Source organism: Lottia gigantea (genome assembly GCF_000327385.1).
Source record: "Lottia gigantea unplaced genomic scaffold LOTGIsca_3, whole genome shotgun sequence".
Taxonomy (NCBI): domain Eukaryota; kingdom Metazoa; phylum Mollusca; class Gastropoda; family Lottiidae; genus Lottia; species Lottia gigantea.
Genome location: NW_008708986.1, coordinates 3,148,247 through 3,173,917, shown reverse-complemented (window position 1 = coordinate 3,173,917; position 25,671 = coordinate 3,148,247). Strand labels below are relative to the sequence as shown.

At 32.6% G+C, this 25,671-nt stretch overlaps 3 protein-coding genes across 3 annotated transcripts in view; 1 reads left to right on the top strand and 2 right to left on the bottom strand.

Moving 5' to 3' along the window:
• Positions 1–1,981: 1,981 nt before the first annotated feature.
• LOTGIDRAFT_104877 (hypothetical protein) lies at positions 1,982–12,238 on the bottom strand (the record flags this gene model as incomplete). Its single annotated transcript, XM_009057218.1, has 11 exons — positions 1,982–2,170; positions 2,762–2,966; positions 3,104–3,261; positions 3,579–3,729; positions 4,073–4,254; positions 4,543–4,608; positions 5,078–5,166; positions 6,582–6,703; positions 7,013–7,129; positions 11,760–11,790; positions 12,169–12,238. 11 exons carry the CDS (start codon positions 12,236–12,238, stop codon positions 1,982–1,984), a joined length of 1,380 nt encoding a protein of 459 aa, XP_009055466.1.
• Positions 12,239–19,804: 7,566 nt separating this feature from the next.
• On the bottom strand, positions 19,805–20,224 carry LOTGIDRAFT_104889 (hypothetical protein; the record flags this gene model as incomplete). The annotated part of the gene is made up of 1 exon (XM_009057217.1): positions 19,805–20,224. A coding segment is annotated over one exon (420 nt), but the record flags the coding sequence as incomplete, so codon positions are not given.
• A 5,045-nt stretch (positions 20,225–25,269) lies between these two features.
• The window catches only part of LOTGIDRAFT_153315 (hypothetical protein), a gene marked incomplete at both ends in the record, with an annotated part of 2,886 nt that continues 2,484 nt past the window's right edge, over positions 25,270–25,671 (top strand). Inside the window, one exon of the mRNA XM_009057216.1 lies at positions 25,270–25,642. Coding sequence (XP_009055464.1) covers positions 25,270–25,642 — 373 coding nt within the window. The remainder of the gene's footprint in view (positions 25,643–25,671) is intronic.

Below are 25,671 nucleotides of genomic sequence, written 5' to 3'. Positions count from 1 at the left end.
TATCATTGGCTGAAATATTTCTGAATTCTGACTCACCACCACAGAATGCTACAAAAGTGCCCTAGTGAGGTTCGCCTTCCTGAACGAGTAAACTGCGATTCAAATGTAACTACTTTGGCGTCAAAGAAAGTTGTTGTCTTAAGAAAACCCTTAATATTGCCATTTTACATAATTTATAAACGGTTTCTAAACAGTCAATTTGACCAATTTTATAGAATATAATCCCGAAAATATTTCGAAAGCATCAGAAAATGTATTAGGTCACATTCTGCATTATTAATCTGATAAATAAATCAAACGCGGATAGCAAAATGCTAGTTTAATTGAAACTTCCGTGACGTCTTGCTTAGGATTTAATTCGTGGTAGTTCATTATCGATGGGCTTCACTTTATGTTTGTTTGTTAAACAACAGAATATTCCACCCATCCAACTGCTGATTCCAAGTGTCTTTGCTTTACTGGTATATCGACTTGGTATTTTACTCTTTTCTTTATAACCTAATCTCTCTTTCAATTCTTTGGGACAAAACGGTAAATCCTCCACTGAGATGATGTCAACATCTGCTTCATCACCCCGAAGTAAACTCTGAGCTTCACTTGGTAGTAAAAACCATCTGTAAGGCGCCGATGTTTCATCAAACCATAATCGTTGATCGACCACCGAACGATTCTCCTGAAAAGGGGATAATAATGAAATTGTTAGAGTTTGAGCGAAAATTATTATGATACATTCATATAAGAAATGAGGGCCGTAGTCAGACTTGTTCGGAGAGGCAAGTAATATATTCGGAGGGGCAATGGTGTATGGGGTTGTCGGTTGTCAGAATTCTTCCAGGGGGAGCAAAATCCACACGCCAATGGGCCACTTACGCTTGTAAAAGTGTTAAAGATTTAATGAAGCTGTATCTAGTCGAACAGAATCCGAATAGCTTTTATCCTTTTTAATGAGCTATTACTGCAGTATCGCAAGTTGCCTTTGCCTTGATTATTGATAACCTTTATCAGTACAAAGAATACTTACATTTTCTACTTTATCAAATAGTTTTCTTGCTGTCGTCAAAACGTCCTGCAATTATAAAATAGAAGATATTAAAACCTTGTTAAAAACATAAAATTAAAAACCTGACAACCATATTCTAAACATAAAACAATGTTCACAGGAAAAAACTAAGAGCTAAGCAATAAACCATACACGAAAATATTTTTTATGTTTATACCTGGAAATTTGGAGCAGATCCATTGATGTGTGGTTGATGAAAATCCATATGGTTACCTGTATAACTTATATCAAACAAACTTTTTCTTTCATCTATTGCCTATAAAGGAAATTGATACCTCAAAAACATATCGAAAATCTGCAAGGGGGAAAGATGAACAAAATTACCAGAGTAGACTGAAAGTGATAGTTTTCGTCAGATATCAGAAAATGTCATTTGTCTGAATAAAACTAAAGTTGAAGCTGCTAAATATAAGTCTGAAACTGTTAAATATGAAGTTGAAAATATCAAAATGTCAGACAACAGAAATGTGAATTAAGATGTGCTGTTAAGCTATTTTATACAGTTACCTTAAAGTCGACGTGTTTCCAATCACCAGTTGTTGGATTAAAGGTATACTGAAAATATAAGTTACAGTTTGTGGATCATTGACATTTGAAATGAAATGAAATGAATGGAGTTTTACGTCCTGCTCTTCTGCACCACATGAAGACGGGCAACGCCATGCAGAGTGCAATGAGGGAAATTTTGCCAGGACAGCGGCGTTAGTCTGCTCTTTTTCGATTTCCAACTGTCGGGGGATCTTTAACGTGCACAGCCTGTAGCACACGAGGCCTCGGTTTATTGTCCCATCTGAATGACTAGACGCTTTTTCCATGTCAGACCCTCTTACCTTCATCACTGACAGGGGAAAAATTGTTAGCATTTCCCACATATTTAGTAATTATCTACAAATGAAAATGCTGAAATTTAAAAAAAAAAAATTAAAATAGATATTCTGTTACCTGAGGTAATAATTTCCAACCATCATCTGCTACCATCGTCACTGCTTTAATAATAAACTGTACTTCGTCTTCTAGGAGGAAATAAGGTAGATTTAATCTGGTAAAACCTGGTCTGAAAGGGAGATAAACAGATTTACTAATTAGTAGTTTAGTAGAAATAATAGATTTCTGTTAAAGAAATTAACCGTTTGTGCAGGGCTAACTTTAAAAAAAACAACTACCATGGATTTTGAATTACAGACTTGGGAAACTTACTTTAAGATCTCTTGTGAAGACGCCTGGCTAATAGTCATTTTGTTATTTTTCGGTTGGCCCACAGCAAACATGTTGGCTATATCTTGCGCTGTCTCTTCATTCATATCAAATAAGTCCTAAAAAGACCAGGAATCCTTATTAACACATGGTTTAAATTTGTGTTACAAAAGAAGGACAAGACCTGACAACTTGGCACAATGTCAATACATACTGATCATTATATCTCCAGGGGAGGTTACAAATTGTCAACCTAATATAGAAGGCATATATACGCTACGTCAGATTTTCCAACATTCAACATCCAAATGACGTCAACCGTCAATTTGTAACAACATTGACCATCCAAACAGTATTTTTAATCTAGAAATGACGCAATCAATTTATTTTTTGATATTATTAGAGGTGAACTTATGAAGATATAATCAATACGAGAGAAATATTCGATTAATCGAATAATTATTTAAATAAAAAAAATCACATTAACATAGATTTTTGGTAACTTACTATAGCATACGGTCCGGCACAGGCACAACCTCCTCTATTCTGGATACCAAACACATCATTTAATATAGTACTAATAAAATTATGGTGAAGAAATCGGCCGGTTTGTGGGTGGTAAATTAGAAATGAAAACACTGGTAATCTATCTGAGTCTGTATTTCCCAGTATAACCAAATTTTTATTAGTTTTAAACACTGGCATAGCTTTTCTGTAATGAAACAACGATTGAAGGTTTGGACAGGATAAAAATGTCATATATTAATAGATAAAAATTTCGTTCGAATTGAAACAGTTCTGATGGTTACTAAAATTGTTAGGGTTAATTATTTCAAACATTTTTTTTACCTAAATAAATAATTTTCTCGGGATAAGATATATTTTGGTGTAATAGCTTCTTTTAGTTGAAAAGTGAGCCCAGCTCTAATAGACTCGACTATAGCTGGTGTACCACCCTCTTCTCTTACTTCTGGATCTGTATGGTAAACACGACTACTTTGAGTTACCTAAAATAACGACATTATGGTGAGAATGTGATCTATAGTGTGCGTATGTGTAAAATAATGAAGAAGTAATCTAAATTTTCAGAAGCACATCTTGAACCCTCTTGTATATCTAAAAAAAAAATATACAGCTATAAGTATAATTGATGAAATGACGACAATATATTCGTCCAGAATTCGTCAGACCAATATTGTCATTCTCTATAGTAGAACAAAGGAATCGAAGTTTCAGAATTGTGACAAATGTATTACTTGGCAAATTAGTTGAAGGACTACTGATAAATCTTTAAGATATTTGAAAAGTATCCTGGATAACTTACATAGACAACAGTTCCTCCGCCACATATTACTGGTTTCTGACTTTTGAAAAGGTTACGTTTTGCTATAAGAACACCAGGTGTCGATACTCCGCCCAGAAATTTGTGCGGTGATATAAATACTGCATCTTTATACAAATATTTATCTGAATATCTACAATGGGAAGGAATAAACAATATGACAAGATCCACCTCTGTAAATTAAAATCGACAAATATAGAAAATTAGAGGGTAACATCATAAAAGTGACTCTATAACGCCGCCTCTTTACTTCCTTTGTGAAATTCCTGTGGTATGGGATAAGCTACAAATTTTGTAACAATCATAATGGTTATTTTGGCAAATACTCCAAATAGCTTACGTGATAAGGAAGAAAAAATACAGTAAGATTGTCTATTGTATATTAAGGTTAACAAGTACGACCCAATACCCACTATTCATTATTTGCTATTTTAGACACTACCGAAAACATGAAAGTGCATCAAAACAAAACTTACTCATCAACATGGGGATTGCAATCAATCTGAACATAAGGCGCAGCAGTAGCATAATCCCAGAAAGCCAGAGCACCATATTTATGTAATAAAAACGTTATGTTATCAATATCTGAGATTATACCAGTAACATTCGATGCTGCTGTGAAGCATCCAATCAATTGACGATCTGATCCAGCATGTTTCTGTAAAAGAAGATGTTTGTGGTTATTTTATATAATAAACAAATTAATTTTATATGTTGATAATGTAAATAATATTGGTAAGTCATATTTTTATGCACAAAAGATAACATCATTCCTAGCTGCAAATCGTCAAAGGAAGAATCTTCTTTTCCATGCATACAATTTGTCATTGTGTCCAAACCACGCCCAAGTACGTCGTATTTCCTCGAGACCATACCAAATCCGTATCATAAGTCGACAACGTGTTTTACTATATCATATTTTACAACAGAATCAATGGAATAATACCTTTAAATTACTTTCCAGGAATGTTTTATCCACAAGTCCATTTTTATCATGTGGTACTCTTATAACCTTGACAAAAAGACAGAAATATCAATATACATTACACAAGTCCTGTAGTTTTGTGGAAAAACGGGAAGCTACATTCCGATTTTATATTAGGTGTCACTAGTATAGCATGTCTAAGAAAATATCGGACATAATCCCTTATCTATATTATACAAACAAAACTCTCTGAACATTGTGCATAATCTCTAACTATATTAGATTGACGTAGTGTCTTTTGGCAAATAATTTTAATCTGGGGAGCTATTCAGTGTTCAGAGCTTAATAATACTTGACTTTTGCATGGAGCCATTGGTGTAAATATATTTGTGATACCATGCATGATTTCGAAGTCAATTCGATTAAATTCTCTAGAAGTGGGTCTATCTATTTGTATAATGCAATCATTTCTAAACCTAAAATGCCTTGTATCATTATGTAGGCCGATCGACCACTGCAATACTTTCAAGCTCTTTTGGTGTATCAATAAACGTACCTTAGCTCCAGCTTCACCCCAGGGTAGAAATAACGAATGGTGTGCATAAGGGCACATGAACACGATCTGAAACAGATTATTTAAAAAAGCTGGTATGATATGACCATAGATAATATTTGTTAATGAGTATTTCAAGATTTGATTATGATATTAATTTGAAACGACTATAGGTTAATTTACGTGATGCGCTTCATGTAAACCAATTTGAAGTTAATGTCATAAAAATATACGCTATGCTATTTAAATATTTAACAGAATATCTATAGCTTATTATTGCCACCTCAACGATCGCTTTATTAAGCCAAAATAAATGCCTGTATGTAACAATAACAGTTCAAAGGAGGCTTAATAAATAACTTTAATAGCCTCCAGGCAATTTTATCGGGAATCATTGACATTTAACATGCAACTCTTCTCCCCCACACTATTATCTTGCTTCAACGAAAACCTATCGTCCAGTAAGGGAGTGTATGTAGTTTAATCAATAATTTAAAGCTATATATCTTGATTTTAAATTATTCATCTTAATATCCTGACTTGACACTTGACCGATTTTCACTCGGTTTATCATAGCAACTATGATATTATAACTGATCTACAAGAAATCTATTATAGGAAGAACGCAGTGAGAAAAGCAGACATGATGTAAATAGACGCTGATGAACCTTGGATGAAGTTGTTTGTTTCCAAACGAAGACAGAGGGTTGTGATGGAAAATGTAGATGTAGATTGTATAATATGATCATAATACCTATTGACTATACAATATATATATATATACATTTATCTCCTATGTCTATTACAAGACATGAATCAAATTTATGGTTACAAAATAAATAGCCCGTATTATCCAAGATAACTTAAAGGCTCTAGAGTTATTCCCCTAACTAATAAGGCCACTAGAGGGGCTGTATTAAGCAGCTTCCTCTTTCATCAAGAACTTTCAACCCACCCTAAAATTGGAATTTTAGCTAATTGTAGTTATGTTTTCTGTTGGTGTTTTTTTGTTTATAATTTCAGAATCATCTTGAAGTTTGAAGTATAGTTATATCTTAAAAGTTATATGGTTCACAAATTAAACTGGATTCCAACAACCATAGAAATAAACGATGTGGCGAGAGCGCTTACCAAAACATTTTGGAAAAGGCAGTTGTACTATTGTAAGACTTGGATCTCGAGCTACTAGGTCAAGTCTCAAGTTAAAGCACTTGAATCACAGAGTCAGAGAGTCGACTATTGATAGAAACAGATGCCTGTGACTTGGATCTCGGGTTTCCAGGTCAAGTGCAATAACTTAACATTGGTTTGTAAATATGGATTAAAAATTCAAACGTAAGCGACCATAATAACTTGTGGCGGTCGTCACATTATGGATATGGACATAATTTTGTGGTAAATCATTTGTTGGAAATAACCGTACCATATCTAACCAATAAATTTTAATAAAATTTTAATTAAATAAAATTTTGTTGTGTTATCTTTTCTTAAAATAAAGGTACAATACTTACTGGTGGTTTTGATAAATCTAAAGAATGAAGTATCTTATCAATAGCACCGGTACAACCACTTCCAACAAATATAACACAATCACTTTCATTGGCATTACAACAACTTCTTATAATGTCTCTGCAATATAAAAAAAAAACCTTATATCTTGATTGACCTGTAAAGCTTTTAAAATTGGAGAAGCTACGTTTGATTTCTCTGCAGCAGTATATAGAGGAACATATCGGTACGGTGGAAGTAAATATATTTTTGATAAACAGCTAATATTATGTCAAACTTTCAGAGATCTTTCAGAAGAACTATTCGTGAATCTGGGTTATCTAAATGGAATTTACAAAGTCTCTATTACATTCAGTATTACAAAACTCTCAAATGTGGACATATATTACGTCACGCTCAAAGTACACAGATAATTAAAAATACACTTACCTTGCTTGTTGTCTGAATAAAGATGTTTGTAATGATGTCACGCTGGTGGTTGTATGTGTGTTGGCATATTCTGGTAATACTTGCTTTTGAATATAATCTTCTATGAATTTTAAACCACTGAAATTAAAATTGGCAGTTGCACAAAAGTGTAAGCCGAAATACTATTGGTCTATTAAACAAGGCAATAACTCAAGAAATACTTTCTCTAATTTTTCATAACTGGAACAATACACCATGTCACTCAAAGCCCTTTCAAAACTGGATGAGATTTTATACAAATTTCAATGTATTTTGGACAGGGAAGGGGTAATTTGTTTGAATGGATATAGTAATCTTGCGTTCATTACCTTATCTTTTACGATGGAAGTTTTTAAATGCAGCGATTTGATTGGATTGTACTCTAGACCGCGATTACACGCGCAATCAAATTGTTTACAGTCTTTCTGTTGAGGCTATGATTGACTTACAATACAATCAAATCATTCGTAAATTTTCGTCATAAAAGAAATATGGCTATTACAGTCAAGGTATTAGGCGCATTTCGTAATAGCTTGACATTGTGAAAATGAGACACATCCAGCATGCGGTAGTAAAGTTGAATAATAGAATATTTTAAACATTTATTATTGAATTTGTTTTATTGTAATGTAGATTGAATTGACAAAGGATAGCCACAGGAACTATTAATTCTTATTGTCATACTATTAAATACAAATATTTTCATGCGTGAATTTAAATTTTATGTTTTAATATTTTTATCGATTTGCATTTATATTACAGACCACCCTGCTTCTTTTAACTTATTCTATATTGCACAATTAATAACAACCTGGAACGTATGTTTTGAAATTTATAAACCTAGTCACACCTGGAAACAAGTTAGCTTATATTATATTCTTAGAGAGTGGCTTATCTATCCACATGTTCCTGATGACTCAGAAATAACACCACAGGAGACAGTCTGTTACCCGGTGTCATCCTAAATGAAATGATTAGACGTGCATTAAACATTATTTCACCTTACCTATTGGTCCTTATCAATATACTATTGTCAAGTGACCATTTCCCTCAAAGATGGAGCTCGACACAAGAACTACTGCAGTATCTCCTTGTTATCAGTCATTGGCAAACTTCACAACTAATTAAAAAAATGTTATAACCTAAATGCCTGCTAAAGTTTGCACATTACCATTTTTGATTCAAAAGTATCTTACTAAATCGAGGGTTCCCTTTTTGTCGATTTCAGTACGGCTTTTAATGACATACAACATTACATTTTGCAACATTTTTTTATTTCTAAAAAGTTGCAAAACTTGTATCTATGGAAATGTATCTAAATTCTTGAAAATAGAATTATATGGCAAGTTCCAATCTTGTATACAGAGAAATAGGTTACAAATTACTGATTATTTAACATGTACGATAGGAACGAGACAAGGATGTATTCTTACTCCTTTGTTATTTACAGTATATCTTAATGAAATAATTGAATCTTTAAATAACCACCAGTGTCAATGTATTGTTGTCAATAATGAAATCGACAATATTGTTTTAGTGTTATATGCCGACAATATAAGTTGGTCGGTTATGCAGGCTCAAATAAATTGCATAAATAGTTTTTGCAAGACGTTGGAATGAAAAGTAGTTGTTGAATTTAGATGAGAGGAAAGAAGTTGAAACTTTGCAACGTAACAAATATCCATGATTATTGTTCACACTGACAAATCAAGCATGCTTCTTGAATGGTCATTTCTTTCGTAAATGAGTTTAGTGTTAATGTTAAAGATGTTTTATTTCTATATGACATTCAATGTAAATTGTATATAAGTAATAAAAAATGAAATACTATACCCTAATGTCGAAGTATATTCGAGTAGGAGAGAGTCGATGTTAAATGTGTTTAAGCGTGGTAGGACTATATCAAAGCAAACTTGTATAAATGAAAATAAATCAGTTATCTGCGAGCTTGAATATTTATTATAAATAATCATTGTACATAACGCGTTGAATATCACTGTATTATTCTATATTTGGTTTTAGTTTTTTTAGTTAGTTTTTGTGAAATTTGTACTTTTGCTGGAGACCTCATTTACTGATAGAAAAAAATGTCATTATTATTATAGTAATGAGTGCAATGAAGTGTCCTAGTCACAAACTAGGTAATCTAATAATAGTTGCTACTACGATCTGTAGTTTATCTTTATAGCAGTAAGCTAATCTATCTGTAGTTAGTTTATTGAATGATAGTGGTCACATGCTAGTCTATCTGTAGTTAGTAAATTGTATGATAGTGGTCACAAGCTAATCTATCTGTAGTTAGTTTATTGAATGATAGTGGTCACATGCTAGTCTATCTGTAGTTAGTTAATTGTATGATAGTGGTCACAAGTTAGTCTATCTGTAGTTAGTTAATTGCATGATAGTGGTCACAAGTTAGTCATATAGTTAGTTAATTGTATGATAGTGGTCGCAAGTTAGTCTATCTGTAGTTAGTTAATTGTATGATAGTGGTCATAAGCTTATCTATCTGTAGTTATTTTATTGTATGATAGTGGTCACAAGTTAGTCTATCTGTAGTTAGTTAATTGTATGATAGTGGTCACAAGCTAATCTATCTGTAGTTAGTTTATTGTATGATAGTGGTCACCTGCTAGTCTATCTGTAGTTAGTTAATTGTATGATAGTGGTCACCAGCTAATCTATCTGTAGTTAGTTTATTGTATGATAGTGGTCACATGCTAGTCTATCTGTAGTTAGTTAATTGCATGATAGTGGTCATAAGCTAATCTATCTGTAGTTAGTTTATTGTATGATAGTGGTCACAAGTTAGTCTATCTGTAGTTAGTTAATTGTATGATAGTGGTCATAAGCTTATCTATCTGTAGTTAGTTTACTGTATAATAGTGGTCACATGCTAGTCTATCTGTAGTTAGTTAATTGTATGATAGTGGTCATAAGCTTATCTATCTGTAGTTAGTTTACTGTATAATAGTGGTCACATGCTAGTCTATCTGTAGTTAGTTAATTGTATGATAGTGGTCACAAGTTAGTCTATCTGTAGTTAGTTAATTGTATGATAGTGGTCACAAGCTAATCTGTCTGTAGTTAGTTAATTGTATGATAGTGGTCACCTGCTAGTCTATCTGTAGTTAGTTAATTGTATGATAGTGGTCACCAGCTAATCTATCTGTAGTTAGTTTATTGTATGATAGTGGTCACATGCTAGTCTATCTGTAGTTAGTTAATTGCATGATAGTGGTCATAAGCTAATCTATCTGTAGTTAGTTTATTGTATGATAGTGGTCACAAGTTAGTCTATCTGTAGTTAGTTAATTGTATGATAGTGGTCATAAGCTTATCTATCTGTAGTTAGTTTACTGTATAATAGTGGTCACATGCTAGTCTATCTGTAGTTAGTTAATTGTATGATAGTGGTCATAAGCTTATCTATCTGTAGTTAGTTTACTGTATAATAGTGGTCACATGCTAGTCTATCTGTAGTTAGTTAATTGTATGATAGTGGTCACAAGTTAGTCTATCTGTAGTTAGTTAATTGTATGATAGTGGTCACAAGCTAATCTGTCTGTAGTTAGTTAATTGTATGATAGTGGTCACCTGCTAGTCTATCTGTAGTTAGTTAATTGTATGATAGTGGTCACCAGCTAATCTATCTGTAGTTAGTTTATTGTATGATAGTGGTCACATGCTAGTCTATCTGTAGTTAGTTAATTGCATGATAGTGGTCATAAGCTAATCTATCTGTAGTTAGTTTATTGTATGATAGTGGTCACAAGTTAGTCTATCTGTAGTTAGTTAATTGTATGATAGTGGTCATAAGCTTATCTATCTGTAGTTAGTTTACTGTATAATAGTGGTCACATGCTAGTCTATCTGTAGTTAGTTAATTGTATGATAGTGGTCATAAGCTTATCTATCTGTAGTTAGTTTATTGTATGATAGTGGTCACAAGTTAGTCTATCTGTAGTTAGTTAATTGTATGATAGTGGTCACAAGTTAGTCTATCTGTAGTTAGTTTATTGTATGATAATGGTCACAAGCTAATCTATCTGTAGTTAGTTTATTGTATAATAGTGGTCACAAGTTAGTCTATCTGTAGTTAGTTAATTGTATGATAGTGGTCACAAGCTAGTCTATCTGTAGTTAGTTTATTGTATGATAGTGGTCACAAGCTAATCTATCTGTAGTTAGTTTATTGTATGATAGTGGTCACAAGCTAATCTATCTGTAGTTAGTTTATTGTATGATAGTGGTCACAAGCTAATATATCTGTAGTTAGTTTATTGTATGATAGTGGTCACAAGCTAGTCTATCTGTAGTTAGTTAATTGTATGATAGTGGTCACAAGCTAATCTATCTGTAGTTAGTTTATTGTATGATAGTGGTCACAAGCTAATCTGTCTGTAGTTAGTTAATTGTATGATAGTGGTCACAAGTTAGTCTATCTGTAGTTAGTTTATTGTATGATAGTGGTCACAAGCTAATCTATCTGTAGTTAGTTTATTGTATGATAGTGGTCACAAGTTAGTCTATCTGTAGTTAGTTAATTGTATGATAGTGGTCACAAGCTAGTCTATCTGTAGTTAGTTAATTGTATGATAGTGGTCACAAGCTAGTCTATCTGTAGTTAGTTAATTGTATGATAGTGGTCGCAAGCTAATCTATCTGTAGTTAATGATAGTAGTCATAAGTGTCTGACATATTATAATAAGCAAAGAAGAAAACTTACCGCCCGGATGCTATGTAATCTAAATATAGCACTGAAAAAAATATAAATAACTTCATAACTTACTCTAATCAACTAACCATTAAAAAAAGAAATTATAAATGAAAAAAGTATTTTAAATTCTTTTTGTTTTTCTCTTGTCTAAACCAAGTTCAAAGCCCATCTGTGAAGACATGATAAACTAACTTCACAAAAAATATTTTGGGTAGTATAATTGTAGATTTAAGATAATTGGAATGCAATTTCAGTCTAAAGGCACAAAACAATTAACCTATCCATAAAATGCACCCATCCCTCTGAAACAATGTAAGGTAACAGGGAAACTTTTGAAAAATGTTATCCCTATTTTATCTTAGTCAAATATAAAAAAAATGGTTCGAAGATAATATATAAAGTAACTAAAAGTATATACCTTTTCGTAAACCAAATGGACTTTTAAAAACATGATCATTTCCTATAATATTATCCCTCACATATTTCATCAAATTTTCTTTGTCCTTAAATTGATCGGTGTTCATTTTGATTCAGCTTTATTTACAATTAACAATTTCAATAAAACTTGCAATCACTGTTCTATACCTATATAATGTTATAATATGTTTTCTTATATTCAATTAAAATTAACTTTCTTGCTAGATATCACTTTTCACGTTTTAGAATTGTCAACTAAAATTAAATTTCTAGCTAGATTTCACTTTTCACGTTTAAGAATTGTCAACTAAAATTAACTTTCTAGCTAGATTTCACTTTTCACGTTTAAGAATTGTCAATTAAAATTAACTTTCTAGCTAGATTTCACTTTTCACGTTTAAGAATTGTCAACTAAAATTAACTTTCTAGCTAGATTTCACTTTTCACGTTTAAGAATTGTCAATTAAAATTAACTTTCTAGCTAGATTTCACCTTTCACGTTTAAGAATTGTCAATTAAAATTAACTTTCTAGCTAGATATCACTTTTCACGTTTTAGAATTGTCACTTATAACTTTTTTATTTTCTCCCCGTCTCAAATGTTTTCGGTTTTTCCTTAAACAATCCTCTACAACAGTTTCAGACTATTAATTGCACTACAAAGTTTGTAATGAAGGTGCGAGTTAAAGTGAGACCTATATAGGTTCCGACACGGATGATCTAGTTCCTTATTAAAATATTTATAGAGTTACTTACTGTAACTGTGTCGGCTTACGTAAAAATAATTTAATTAGGGCAGCAGTATATTTTGCGGATATAGGCTATGTTATGAATCTTACGACTAGCCCTTTGATCAAAGTGCGTTAACGGATAGTCCGGTTCCGTAAAATGATAAATCCTTGAAGCTTTCGCTATAAATAGATCTACAATCGTATATAATTATAAACATTCGACAGGAAGTCGGAGTGTCGATTATTTTGATTTGGAATACCTATTCATCAATACATCCTATAACAATCTTTATGTCTACTCCAGTGAGGCCCGTAGCCAAGGGGACGGGGGATAGGAGCTTGGGGTTAAATTCTTATTTTAGTTAAATATGTCGAGCGCTGTTTTAAAATACACCTATTTGTTTTACAAAGTCAAGGTGAGCAGATGATAGAGAAAGCATATCAGGCAAATAAACTTGACCGTTTTTGTGCAACGTTCAGCCGTAAATCATACAATAAATAATCACTATTTTTTAAGTCGTATTTTCAAGAAAAAGACAAATAAACCTGAACCTTAAAGGGACATTCCGCTTTTTTTTAGATCGAAAACATTTTTGGCTCAAATTTGTGAAAACCATACACCAAAATTTAGAGAAATGTGCCCTTTAACGTATCTGAAAGTTTTAACTAAATAATCCACCCGTTAGTATTGAAACGCCAAAGATATTTTAAAACATTACGTAAGGCTTTTAAGTTCGTTAAGCGTTATGTAAGTTGAAAGAAAACTACTGTACGGATTTGAGTAAAATGAACGCCTAATTGTAGAGAAATATGTTTCCTACGTAAAACAAATTCCGTTTGATCAAGAAGATATATTGATATAAATAGCATACTTTAGAAAAGAGGAAGATCGTTTGTAAAGATCATATATAGAATTGGTCAAGGATAGTTCTCCGAGGAACGCCGCATTTTATTGTGCTCCATATTGATTGAAAATTATCAAGACAGAACTTTTGACTAGAACTAGTTCATCAAGAAAGAGCTGGCTATCAATTAATCTCATTAAAATTAAATTACAATGATTTCATTGAAATCAATACGCAAGATAACTAAGCCCTCAAAATACATGTACAGATATTTCTATCACCCGCATGTATACATTGCACAAAAAATCACGTAAGTATCATATATCTGCGGGTTACACGTGTGGTGGTACATTATTTAATGTATTATCTTTATACATGTATTTTAAACATTGGAGTGCCTTGTCAAACTCATATTACATTGGAGAAGAAAACAACGACCAAACGAGCCTTCCAAAGGTACCAACAAGTTCACCCCCATCAAAAGGGTGTGTTTACCAGATAAAGCGTTCCTGTGCAGAAATATATATTGGAGAAACCTAACGACCCCTAAACTTTAGGAAAGCAGAACATAAATCTATAGCGAGCAGTAATACCTCGACAGTTGCAGATCTCCTAAACTGGCGAAATAAAGTGAGTTTGTAAAAAATTAAGACCTGATAGAAATAATTCAAAACAACAAAATGACAAGGGGCATCCTCGAAGCAATTCACACCAGGAGACACCAACCCAAATTGAACAGATATGCAGGAATACATCTCATCACGGCATATGACCGAACTATTTAAAGGGACAGATGCGCCATTTTGACCAATCGTACCATAGTCTCAAAAACGGGATTTTGTTTTGTGGCTAAGCAAATCAGTGTTCACAGCTCACTGTCGAAATTTGAGCCTTCAAATCCATATGTGTCCAGAATAATCCGCGTTTGAAACGTAAAAAGACGACTCCTCTTTTCTTGAGACTCTGCCATATATTATAGAAAAGACATCCATAGAAATAAGAAATGAAATTCCTAATATTTTTATTCAAGACTCAAATCAACCCCCCAAAATAACGCGGTCGACCCATTATGTGTTATGTATCTTTTTCATATTGGATTGTGATAAGATTAGCAACCAGATAAGAATTATAAAATTTATTAATCAATTCATTCATTTAATCTAATAATTTTCTAGTAATCTTTTTACAATTCTACCAATTATAAACCTTGCTTTATCAAGACACCTCTTATGGATTATTTAATTCTCTCAATTCATCATTGTTCTTATTACACTCATTGTTACAGTTTGTATATATTTATACTTAGCCTCCATTGTACCTTCATACAAATAGCATTAAAATCTTTATTAGGGAGAAAACTAGGCCTGGCCTTTTAACAATTTTGCTAAAAAAAAAAAAAAAAAAAACTACAATCACAAAAGTAGTAAAACTATTTGTTAGTTTTGTTATTTTGTACACTTGATAATGACCGGTGGGGTCTTCTTGAATAGTCGTATTTAAGAAAAAAAAGTGATTGTTATGCTAAAAAACTTATATTCTATATATAAAGATTTTTGTTGTGGATGCAATTTAAATGTCAGGTTGTACTAGTTATAATTTAAACGATATCACAGGTGTTGTTTTCCGGTATGGAAAATTTATATAATTAAAAAAAGGTGAAAATTGTGCTTTAAAATTTTTTAAAACATGTTATTTTATTCTATGTATCGACATGTTCCACCTGAATTTGTTTTAAACGAGATAATACAATAACATGTTTAATTGAGTACTGATAGTAGGTTGTGATCGGCCAGGTAATTATGAGTCAGGGTCGTAATAACTCAAATCCAATTGTGTTTGATTTCATTAACAGGGTTTCAGAATTGGGAAATATAGACTTCTATGCAATCCGTTCCCTGATTATCTAACTGTATATTATATATAACAATGTATATCAGAAATCCATGTCACGTATAAAGTGCATCTTGATGATATACGGTGGTGTAACCTTTTTTTCGTGCATATAAGCACCAAATTTCGTCAGATCTAAAAACACGGGAAATTTTTTTGAGTTTAGAAGTTTCCCCAGATATTCTATAAAATAATTAAAATTCGTGTGTTTCGATTTTCTTTATGAATCCCCCACTTTGGTCCATATTTCATGAGTAACCATCTCGACAACGGCGGCAAAATGTGTCACCTATTTTCGTGTACAATGTTTGATCTATAAATAAGTTGAGAAAAATACGTTGTATGGATACCGGGTGGTATAATTAAATTTTCTTAGTATTTATCTTTAATAGTATTTCATAATAACTAATGACAATTCCTTCAAAGATAAATGATTTAAGAAAAAAAAATTTGACTGACAAAATTAGATAAGTAAAACGTAAGAGTGATTTATTGCTAACAGTCATTGAAACAACATAAGGATATGGCCTACATATTGTGTTCCATAGACTTTTTCTGTTGACACGGGATCCGCTAGTTTTTCACGTGACGTCGTTCGGTGGAATATATTCCAGTAGCCGACACTTGGAATTCCGATTACAGCTTGGGATTATAAGGAAATTCGGCCGATAAAAAATCGTGATACTTAGTAATAACTGAAATCCGCCATTTTGTTTATGTCAAAGTATACATTCATACATTTTACCTTGCTTGAAACTACTGGATTCATTCTACTAGCTGACAGTGTACAGACTACCCATGTTTATCAAAACAAGCAAATGCAAGGGTCACGCGAGGTCGCACATGTGAATTATTAATCATTTCCGGAGATGCACGAAAAATAGGTTAGCACGAAATTAGGTTACTTGAATTTTCTTCAATTATCGGTAGAGTAATGTAACTAATTATATTCACGTTACTGAAGAATTCAAATTAAGATACGTTGGTACTATACTTGTCGCTCTTGAATAGAAATAACATATACACGAACTTGGTTGATCGACATTGAAATCACTACGCAAGACAACTAAGCCTTCAAAATACAGATACAGGTATTTCTATTAGCTGCATGTATACATTGCACAAAAAATCACGTATGTATCATCGGGTTACACGTGTGGTGGAACATTATTTAATGTATTCAAATGCAAATAACAAATAGGTGAGAATTCACTGTAGCCAATATAGTCTTTTTTAGTTTTACTTTTACTTCATTTTCTAAATACATGTCTTTTAAACATCCAAGTGCCGTTTTACGCTCATACTGGAGAAGAAAACAACAACAATAATAATAACAATAGTAATTTTATTGATCACACAATTATAAATCCGAAGAGCGAAGAGATTTAAAAGATAACATCAATTATTTCATTTCAGTTTTAACAGTCTTATTAGATAGAAATTATAACAGGAAAGCACACATTTCTTTATGACTTTAGTTGGATAGCTATTTCCGATTTTAATAAAAAAAAAAGGAGAAAAGCTTTGATGTTCTTAGTGAATGCTAAACTGACTTACCATAGACAACATAAATATCATCCTTACTGTTCTAAAGGTCTTGATATTGCTACTTTTACAAAGTAATTGGAGACCAATTTGTATTAATTTACTATATTAACTATGGATGGACGAGGTATGAATTATAACGGAAAACCACATTCCTTCAACCTAGTGATAAACACAAAACTACCACCAAGATGGATCTCTGAGATTAAAAAAAAAAACACTTTAGTGTTGAAATGCGCCACTTTGAAAAAAAGCTATTACCGCCGCAATGCTATAAAACAATAAATACAGGCGGGGAAGTTTAATACGGTAAAGCAAGTCGTTTCAGTGTAATGTAGCTATCGTTGCTATATTCAGAAGTTTGCGATTTAACATCGAAATCGTCATGTGTTCGAACCGATTTCGCCGTTACCCCACTTTTAGCTTCTGCTGGAATCAATCTTTCAACTGCTCGTGATCTAAGTGGTGTTTCTGGGTGTATTTTGTATGATCTATCCTTGTTTTGTTGATCTTCATCAAGATCATTTTCAGATAGATCACCTTGATCTTCAGATGTTGAAATTATATCTTCGTTATTCTCAGTTTTGTTTGGAATTGTGACAGGGGTACTGGTGTCAAACTGAGAGTCCTTCTCTTGTTTCCTGGTGTCTATCATGCTTTGAGACTTTTCTTCGGTCTGTGTGACTTTTGGTCGCATGATCTTATCTGTTTCTTCCGAGACCTCCTCGTAATACGTATTCGTCTGAATGTTGCTAATTTGAAGTTTTCTAGGAATAGGTTTTAGTTGTTTAGAAGGTCGTTCAGTATCTTTATCATCTTTAATTCCGATTTCTGGCGGAACTTGCAACTTAACAGATTGTTTTTTCACAACATCAAAAGATCTTGGATCTCTTTTCTTAATTGCTTTATGGACGTTACTTTCTGTATCATTGCCATTTGATTGACCCTGGTGAAATGTATTGTAATCATTTCCCAGCATTTGTGGATATTGAAAAGGAAAGGGCATTAGGATTGGTTGTGATTGTGGCATTATATTAGGATAGTTTGGTGGATACTGGATTATTGGAATAATATTGGGAGCAGCTGTCATTGGAGGTTGATGGAAATGATGATTACAAACGTGGCTTCCATGGGAGCAATGATTTCTTTGCTGACAGCAATCATAAGAGACTTGTGATGGACCTGAATCGTGTTGTAACTTCTCGTTTTGTGCCTTAATTTCAGGGACAGGTTCAGATGCTGCGGGAACTTCATTTCTCTCGTAAAAGCTTTTTCATCTTCAGCTTTAGTTGCAGACCTGATGGTGTTGGTGTTATCTTTTGCCTTTTCATCTTCAATTTTATCTGGTATTGTTTCAATAATTTCTTCTTTCACTATTCTTTGTTTCTGGAAGAAATATAATAATATCTATTCGGGAGGGAGTTTGCTTATGGAGTACAAAGAGAATTAGAATAAACTGATAATGTCGCGTCACCCCATGTACTCACCTCATATCACCCGTTAGAAGAAGCTAATAAGATGGGGTTATGAGTTCTACCTGATGTCCAATATATGTGTACTATATGGTATATATACTTTATAAGTATATGACAATACACTGCTTTTTCAGCGTGGAAAAGGAACAAATTTAGCTTATCTCAAACGCAGCTTCGGCTTTGCGTCGCAAACCGACAAGGGAATCCGTGTTGTAAGCAAATACTGCATAAATTACAAACGTCTGGAGGTCAAAAGTATCTTTTAATCTAACTTTAATCGCGCGAAGATAAGAGACATCTATTAATTAAATACCTTAGAAGATTTGGTATCTGAGCAACAACAACAAATACCGACAGATAAACAAGCAAAGAATATCTGTACTAAAGAAAGGAACGTTATAGACACCGGTATTAATAATTCTGTATAATCGTAACCTCGGTCATGCCTCTGAAATGAAACAGAAAATTCTGAAGAGGTTCTCAACCGAAATGTTCCATTCTCTTGAACCATTCCTGTGTCTGCGTTTTCAAAAATGTTTCTGAATTTTTTTCGGCTACTACTCCTGTTAAGTTCTGCAAAACTTTTTTTAAAAAAAAATAATATCAACTTTTCGGAGCCTCCGCCAGGAACACTTGGTGGTCTAACACAGTCACTTATGGGAATAAAGAGCATGAAAAGCGATTATTGAAATTGCTTACCAGTATAACAATATAGCCTGCAACTCCACCAGACAATGGTGCCAAAATTAGAGCTGACACCAAACTCATAAACAAAAACACACCTTTCTGAAATATACACATCGCACTTTATTTACTTATTCCCCGAGACCACAGTGATCAATTCTTTTCCGATAGGTCATTCATTTTCAAATCTTCCTTTTAAATTTGTGATAATTGACTCTCAATAATATTGTTTTTGTTTGGTCTCCTTGCGGTCTCCTCGATAACTTTCAGATAACATAGTGATTGGCTGATATATGTATCATGTTGAAAATACATAGAGCAAATACGTCATTAGAAATATGATCTCATTTGATAGAATAAACCTCCAAACTTTTAACATCCACTTTAACACGGCCGATGATTGTTATGATGAGAAACCATAGATTTTACTAATCTATGATAGATGACTGTCGGATAACAAAGTGTAGATTAAAATAATCTAGGATAGATGACTGTCAGATAACAAAGTGTAGATTGAATTAGTCTAGGATAGATGACTGACGGATAACTAAGTGTAGATTGAATTAGTCTTGGATAGATAACTGTCGGATAACAAAGTGAAGATTGAATTAGTCTAGGATAGATGACTGACGGATAACTAAGTGTAGATTGAATTAGTCTTGGATAGATGACTGTCAGATAACAAAGTGTAGATTGAATTAGTCTAGGATAGATGACTGACGGATAACAAAGTGTAGATTGAATTAGTCTTGGATAGATGACTGTCGGATAACAAAGTGTAGATTGAATTAGTCTAGGATAGATGACTGTCAGATAACAAAGTGTAGATTGAATTAGTCTAGGATAGATGACTGTCGGATAACAAAGTGTAGATTGAATTAGTCTTGGATAGATGACTGTCAGATAACAAAGTGTAGATTGAATTAGTCTAGGATAGATGACTGACGGATAACTAAGTGTTGATTGAATTAGTCTTGGATAGATGACTGTCAGATAACAAAGTGTAGATTGAATTAGTCTAGGATAGATGACTGACGGATAACTAAGTGTAGATTAAATTAGTCTAGGATAGATGACTGTCAGATAACAAAATATAAATTGTATTAGTCTTAGATAGATGACTGTCAGATGACAAAGTGAACTCAATGCATACATATGAGATTAATGATATTTTTTTTTTTGGATAGATTAATGGATGCATGTTATAAATGTATATTAATAACAAGAGAAATAGTCCTACTGTAAATTTAAGAGCTTTAATGATTCGTTTTCCTCTTCCAATACAACCAGCTATTGATCCACATACCATAAACTACAATTATCAACAAACTGAATCAAATTCCATTCATTCGTCCTTTCATTCATATTCAAAGTTTCAAGTCAAATCCTAAATTCTCGACAACAATTGTCACCACATAGAAAAAAAATTTTGAAAAATGTTTTATCAAATTTTATTTTCCTATTAACAAATATTCATTTTGTGTCTTAGTTATCTTAACACTTAAAAAACCTGTAAAACAAGTCTAATTTGGCATTAAAGGTATTGAAAAGACATTTTCCTAATTTTGGTAATAAAATTTTAATGAAGGAAACCTCTTTACAATCAGTTTTAGTCAATGAAAAAATGATTTATGAATTTTTAGCTACACTTTGAGAACAAAAATCTCATTTAATTTTAACTTGTAAATTGGAGTCGTCTTTGATGTTTCAAAAACTTGACAAAAGTATAAACGTATTTAAAGAATTTTGAATATTCAAATGAATAGACCCCTAATGGACTGAATCCTCTTATCTGATAGCTAATTTTATTTGGTCAACGTCACGCTCGTGACTTAGGGACAATAATTATTGATTTAATACATTTATTAGTTTTACTTCCTTTTACATATCTTTAAGGTTTAATATATCTTAACTGAGTAATATTTACATTAAGATATTATTAAATAATAAATTAAGATAATAAGATTATCATTATGCACTTTATATCTTATGTCAATAAAATGATAAGAAAATGACATTTTGAATGATCACGTTGACGTTTCTTTAAATTACAAACACGTATTTCAAAAGTGTTTAAAAAAAAGTAAGGAGTGCAATCTCAAATTTCAACTGGATAAAGACTTTGTGCGCTCAGATATGGCTAGTTTTGCCTACATATTTACAGATAATTTCCACTTATGAAATCAATAAGAACAACCAAAAACCGAATATTGATTCTACAAGGTTTTATCTAAAAATACTCAAAAGAATTATATACATTATATATATCACAGTTCAATGATATGAAAATAATTGTCTCAGATGAAATTTTAAGACATAGTTCTAACAGGAGCAACAATATTAAGGTTATACAAATCATTAAATTCACACCAATAATCCTTAAATCAAACATCAGAGATAGTTAATAAAGCAACACGTACAATAAAATAACATGCTTTAAAAAAGAAGCCTAAAATTGCTCGATTGGCATCATTCTAAAGAATTAAGTGAAGAATTGTTCAATCATTTCGTATACCTATAGACATCATCTCTATGCCTTATGATGAGCATACCAAATAATAAAAATTGTAGTAAAAAATTTAGGCAGTAGAGTGTAAACGAGATTGGACCGAGTACCTACCCATACTCCACACCATGTTGGTACGTCAATTGCGGTTAATGTTCGGTGTAGATTCCATTTGTCCACATTCGGCCAAGGTACAGTGTCTGCCTGGTAATGTAATAGTACATCTACTATACCCAAAATAATCAATAACATTCCGTTAAAAACCTGGATACCACCAATAATTCCAAAACCAAAATAAGGAAATATATCCCATTTTTCTTTTGATAATATTTTCTTTATCTTCATTATGTTTTTTCTTTTACATACATATTAGAATATAACACCTATATCCTGTTGAATAGACAATAACAAAAACTTCTCACTGTTATAATAGTTTTTCAATACATCAATTGTAGAGCGATATAGACAGAGATATTATAAACATGTTGTTTTACGCTCTTCAGACAACTGAATATATATAAACTTTGTTAAAACAGAATGACAGATAGCGTTTGTTTGCCTTATCATTAATTTCATTATTTGCAGGCGACCAAGAAATACGGATTTTCCTTTTCATCTGGTAGCTCTATAGATAACCAAAGTTATGTTGTTATCATGGGAAAGTAAATTTCCCTTCGATAGTTTATAAAAATTTGATTTGAATACCATACTATTTTTATTATACCTACCAGTTTAAAGATAGCTATGCAAATCTTGGAATACGCCCTACATTAGTTTGCTAACGCTTAACAAAGATAGCTTGCCAGGCAAGGTAACATTCGCACACTGGCAGCTGTCAGAAATGATAAAACAGTGACTAAAGTATGAATTTTCTCATATTAAAGAAATTTTGATAGTTTGAATTCAATGATATATATATTTACTGGCAGTTATTTATGCTGAGAAATTCCACCAAATGTTTAAAAATCAATATCAATAACCCAAATACATCAAATTATCTCATCAATATACATGATCACACCATGTTTCATTAAAATCAATTTAAAACTGTAATGTGTTCACCAACTAATTTTTCATGCGTTTTTCCTAAGTCAAGGGCAATAACTCAAAGACCGTTCATCGAAATATCAAATTCGAACTTGTCCAAGATCTCATCAATATAAATGATCACACCAAATTTCAATTAAATCAGTTCAAACCTGTAGTCTCTATTGTGCTCACAAAAAAATTTTGACGCGTTTTTCCTAAGTCAGGGGCAATAACTCAAAAACCGTTCATCAATAGATCGTCAAATTCGAACTTGATCAAGATCTCATCAATATAAATGATCACACCAAATTTCATTAAAATCAGTTGAAAACTGTAGTCTCTATTGTGTTCTCGGACCGAAGTTACTAACTTGAAAATTCAACATACTAACTTGAAAATTCAACTTAATAAATTCAACATACTAGCTTGAAAATTCAACATACTAGCTTGAAAATTTAAGATATTAACTTGAAAATTCAAGTTACTAACTTGAAAATTCAACATACTAACTTGAAAATTCAAAAAAAAAAAAAAAAAATTAATGGCCCTAATACGCTTCCGTAGTTAAGGGACACGTTTCTCTACATTTTTAGTCTTCATAAGTTAGAGCAAAAAAAAAAAAATTCGACCATCGAAAAAAATGGAATGCCCATTTAAAATCAGACAAAAACACTTTCCCTCTGCCATTTTCGAAAAAAAAAACATGCGGTTTTAAATATCATAAAAATCCTCACTCAGTCGTGTTTATTATATATATATATATTGTTTTGCTTATAATATGTTGTAATCCAAAACATAGAGCCTCTGAGAACCATTTGACAGTTATCATCTTGACAACTTTTCACTATCTATCAGAGGCTGGAATAGTCAGATGTTTCGGACTGCGTATGCCAGTGTTTTTGATAAAGTAGGCCTATCCGAACATCACAATATGCATCAACAAATTTCGGCTAAAGTCGATAGGCGCCATCCTTGTCTTGTCCAGTCGATAGGCACCATCCTTGTCTTGTCATCCAATTTCAACGCTGAAAATCTCTCATATAATTCAATTGATAGACATAATCTTGGCATTGGTACACAAACACACGAATAAATCCGTCAAAATTTGAACCGACCGATTGACGGACAAGTGTGACTACAAAAGTGATTTGAGATTCTGAAAAAAATCTCCCTTCGATGGTTGCGCTACTGTTCTTACACCACACCCACATTCCTGTTCAAATCGCAGTGCTGCATGAACTTACATACCCGATGTTTCTCTGTGAACGTATTTTTTTTCTATATTAGATCTGTATTCGATCTCATAATATATTAAACACCCTATTTACATTTTAAACTTGGGGAGTTAGATAAGAATTGGGTAAAGTTGGTATTTGTAGCCCAGGTCGATTGATAAGATATTTCTAAATACCATACTATTTTTATTATACCTACCAGTTTAAAGATAGCTATGCAAATCTTGGAATACGCCCTACATTAGTTTGCTAACGCTTAACAAAGATAGCTTGCCAGGCAAGGTAACATTTGCACACTGGCAGCTGTCAGAAATGATAAAACAGTGACTAAAGTATGAATTTTCTCATGTTAAAGAAATTTTGATAGTTTGAATTCAATGATATATATATTTACTGGCAGTTATTTATGCTGAGAAATTCCACCAAATGTTTAAAAATCAATATCAATAACCCAAATACATCAAATTATCTCATCAATATACATGATCACACCATGTTTCATTAAATTCAATTGAAAAGTGTAATGTGTTCACCAACTAATTTTTCATGCGTTTTTCCTAAGTCAAGGGCAATAACTCAAAGACCGTTCATCGAAATATCAAATTCGAACTTGTCCAAGATCTCATCAATATAAATGATCACACCAAATTTCAATTAAATCAGTTCAAAACTGTAGCCCAGGTCGATTGATAAGATATTTCTAAATGACAACGCGCCAGATATGAGGAGTGTCACATAAATAGTGAGCCTAGTTAAATACTATGCAATGTGCAATTTGGTTATTTATTTATCTACATAAGCCGTGCTGACTTCGTCTACGTTACCAGAATAAAACCATTCTTTGTCACATGACCTTATAATGGCAATGATCGTCCGATTTGGATCTGCGAACACTATATCTGTCTCGAATCTGCAACAACGTGAAGATTTTGTTAAATCTAATTTTAACTATGACCTGTAGTGTACTCGCTGACCTAACCTGACCCGACCTTCACGCATATTCATAAGCTAGCCTCGTTTTGTTTATAGCCTTGCTTGCCTTGTTGTGCAGTTAGCGTGCTAAGCCTTGATCGCTTATTAGTTTTAAAAAGTTTAATAGCGGATTTCTCCTACAATCATAGATGTCATCAAGCAGGAAAAAGACTGTGAAGGGAGTAAGAGACATGGAGAACGTTTCTGAACCGACGGGAGAAACTCTAACTAGCGGTAAGACTGTACAACTTGCAAATGAAAATGTTGAAACGCCTGTTGTGGTTATCAACGACATGCCTAACATTGCGACTGATGTCATCGTCGCAAGCCAAGGATCTCGTCATCCCAATATTCCGCTGGATGTTGCAGCGTTGGAAGCAGAGCTTCAATCTCTTCAAAAACAAAGACGGTACTTAACTCTTCAAAGGCAGATATCTGCAGAAAGAAAAGCCGTAAATGATCTTGAAAAAGATGAAGAAACCGTGCCTACCAATATTATTACGGAACCTCGTGCAGTCGAGAACGGATTTGAATTCACTGCCTCAAGTACAGCACCAGTCTCAGGTGAGCTTGAAAGATTACTTCTATCGCCA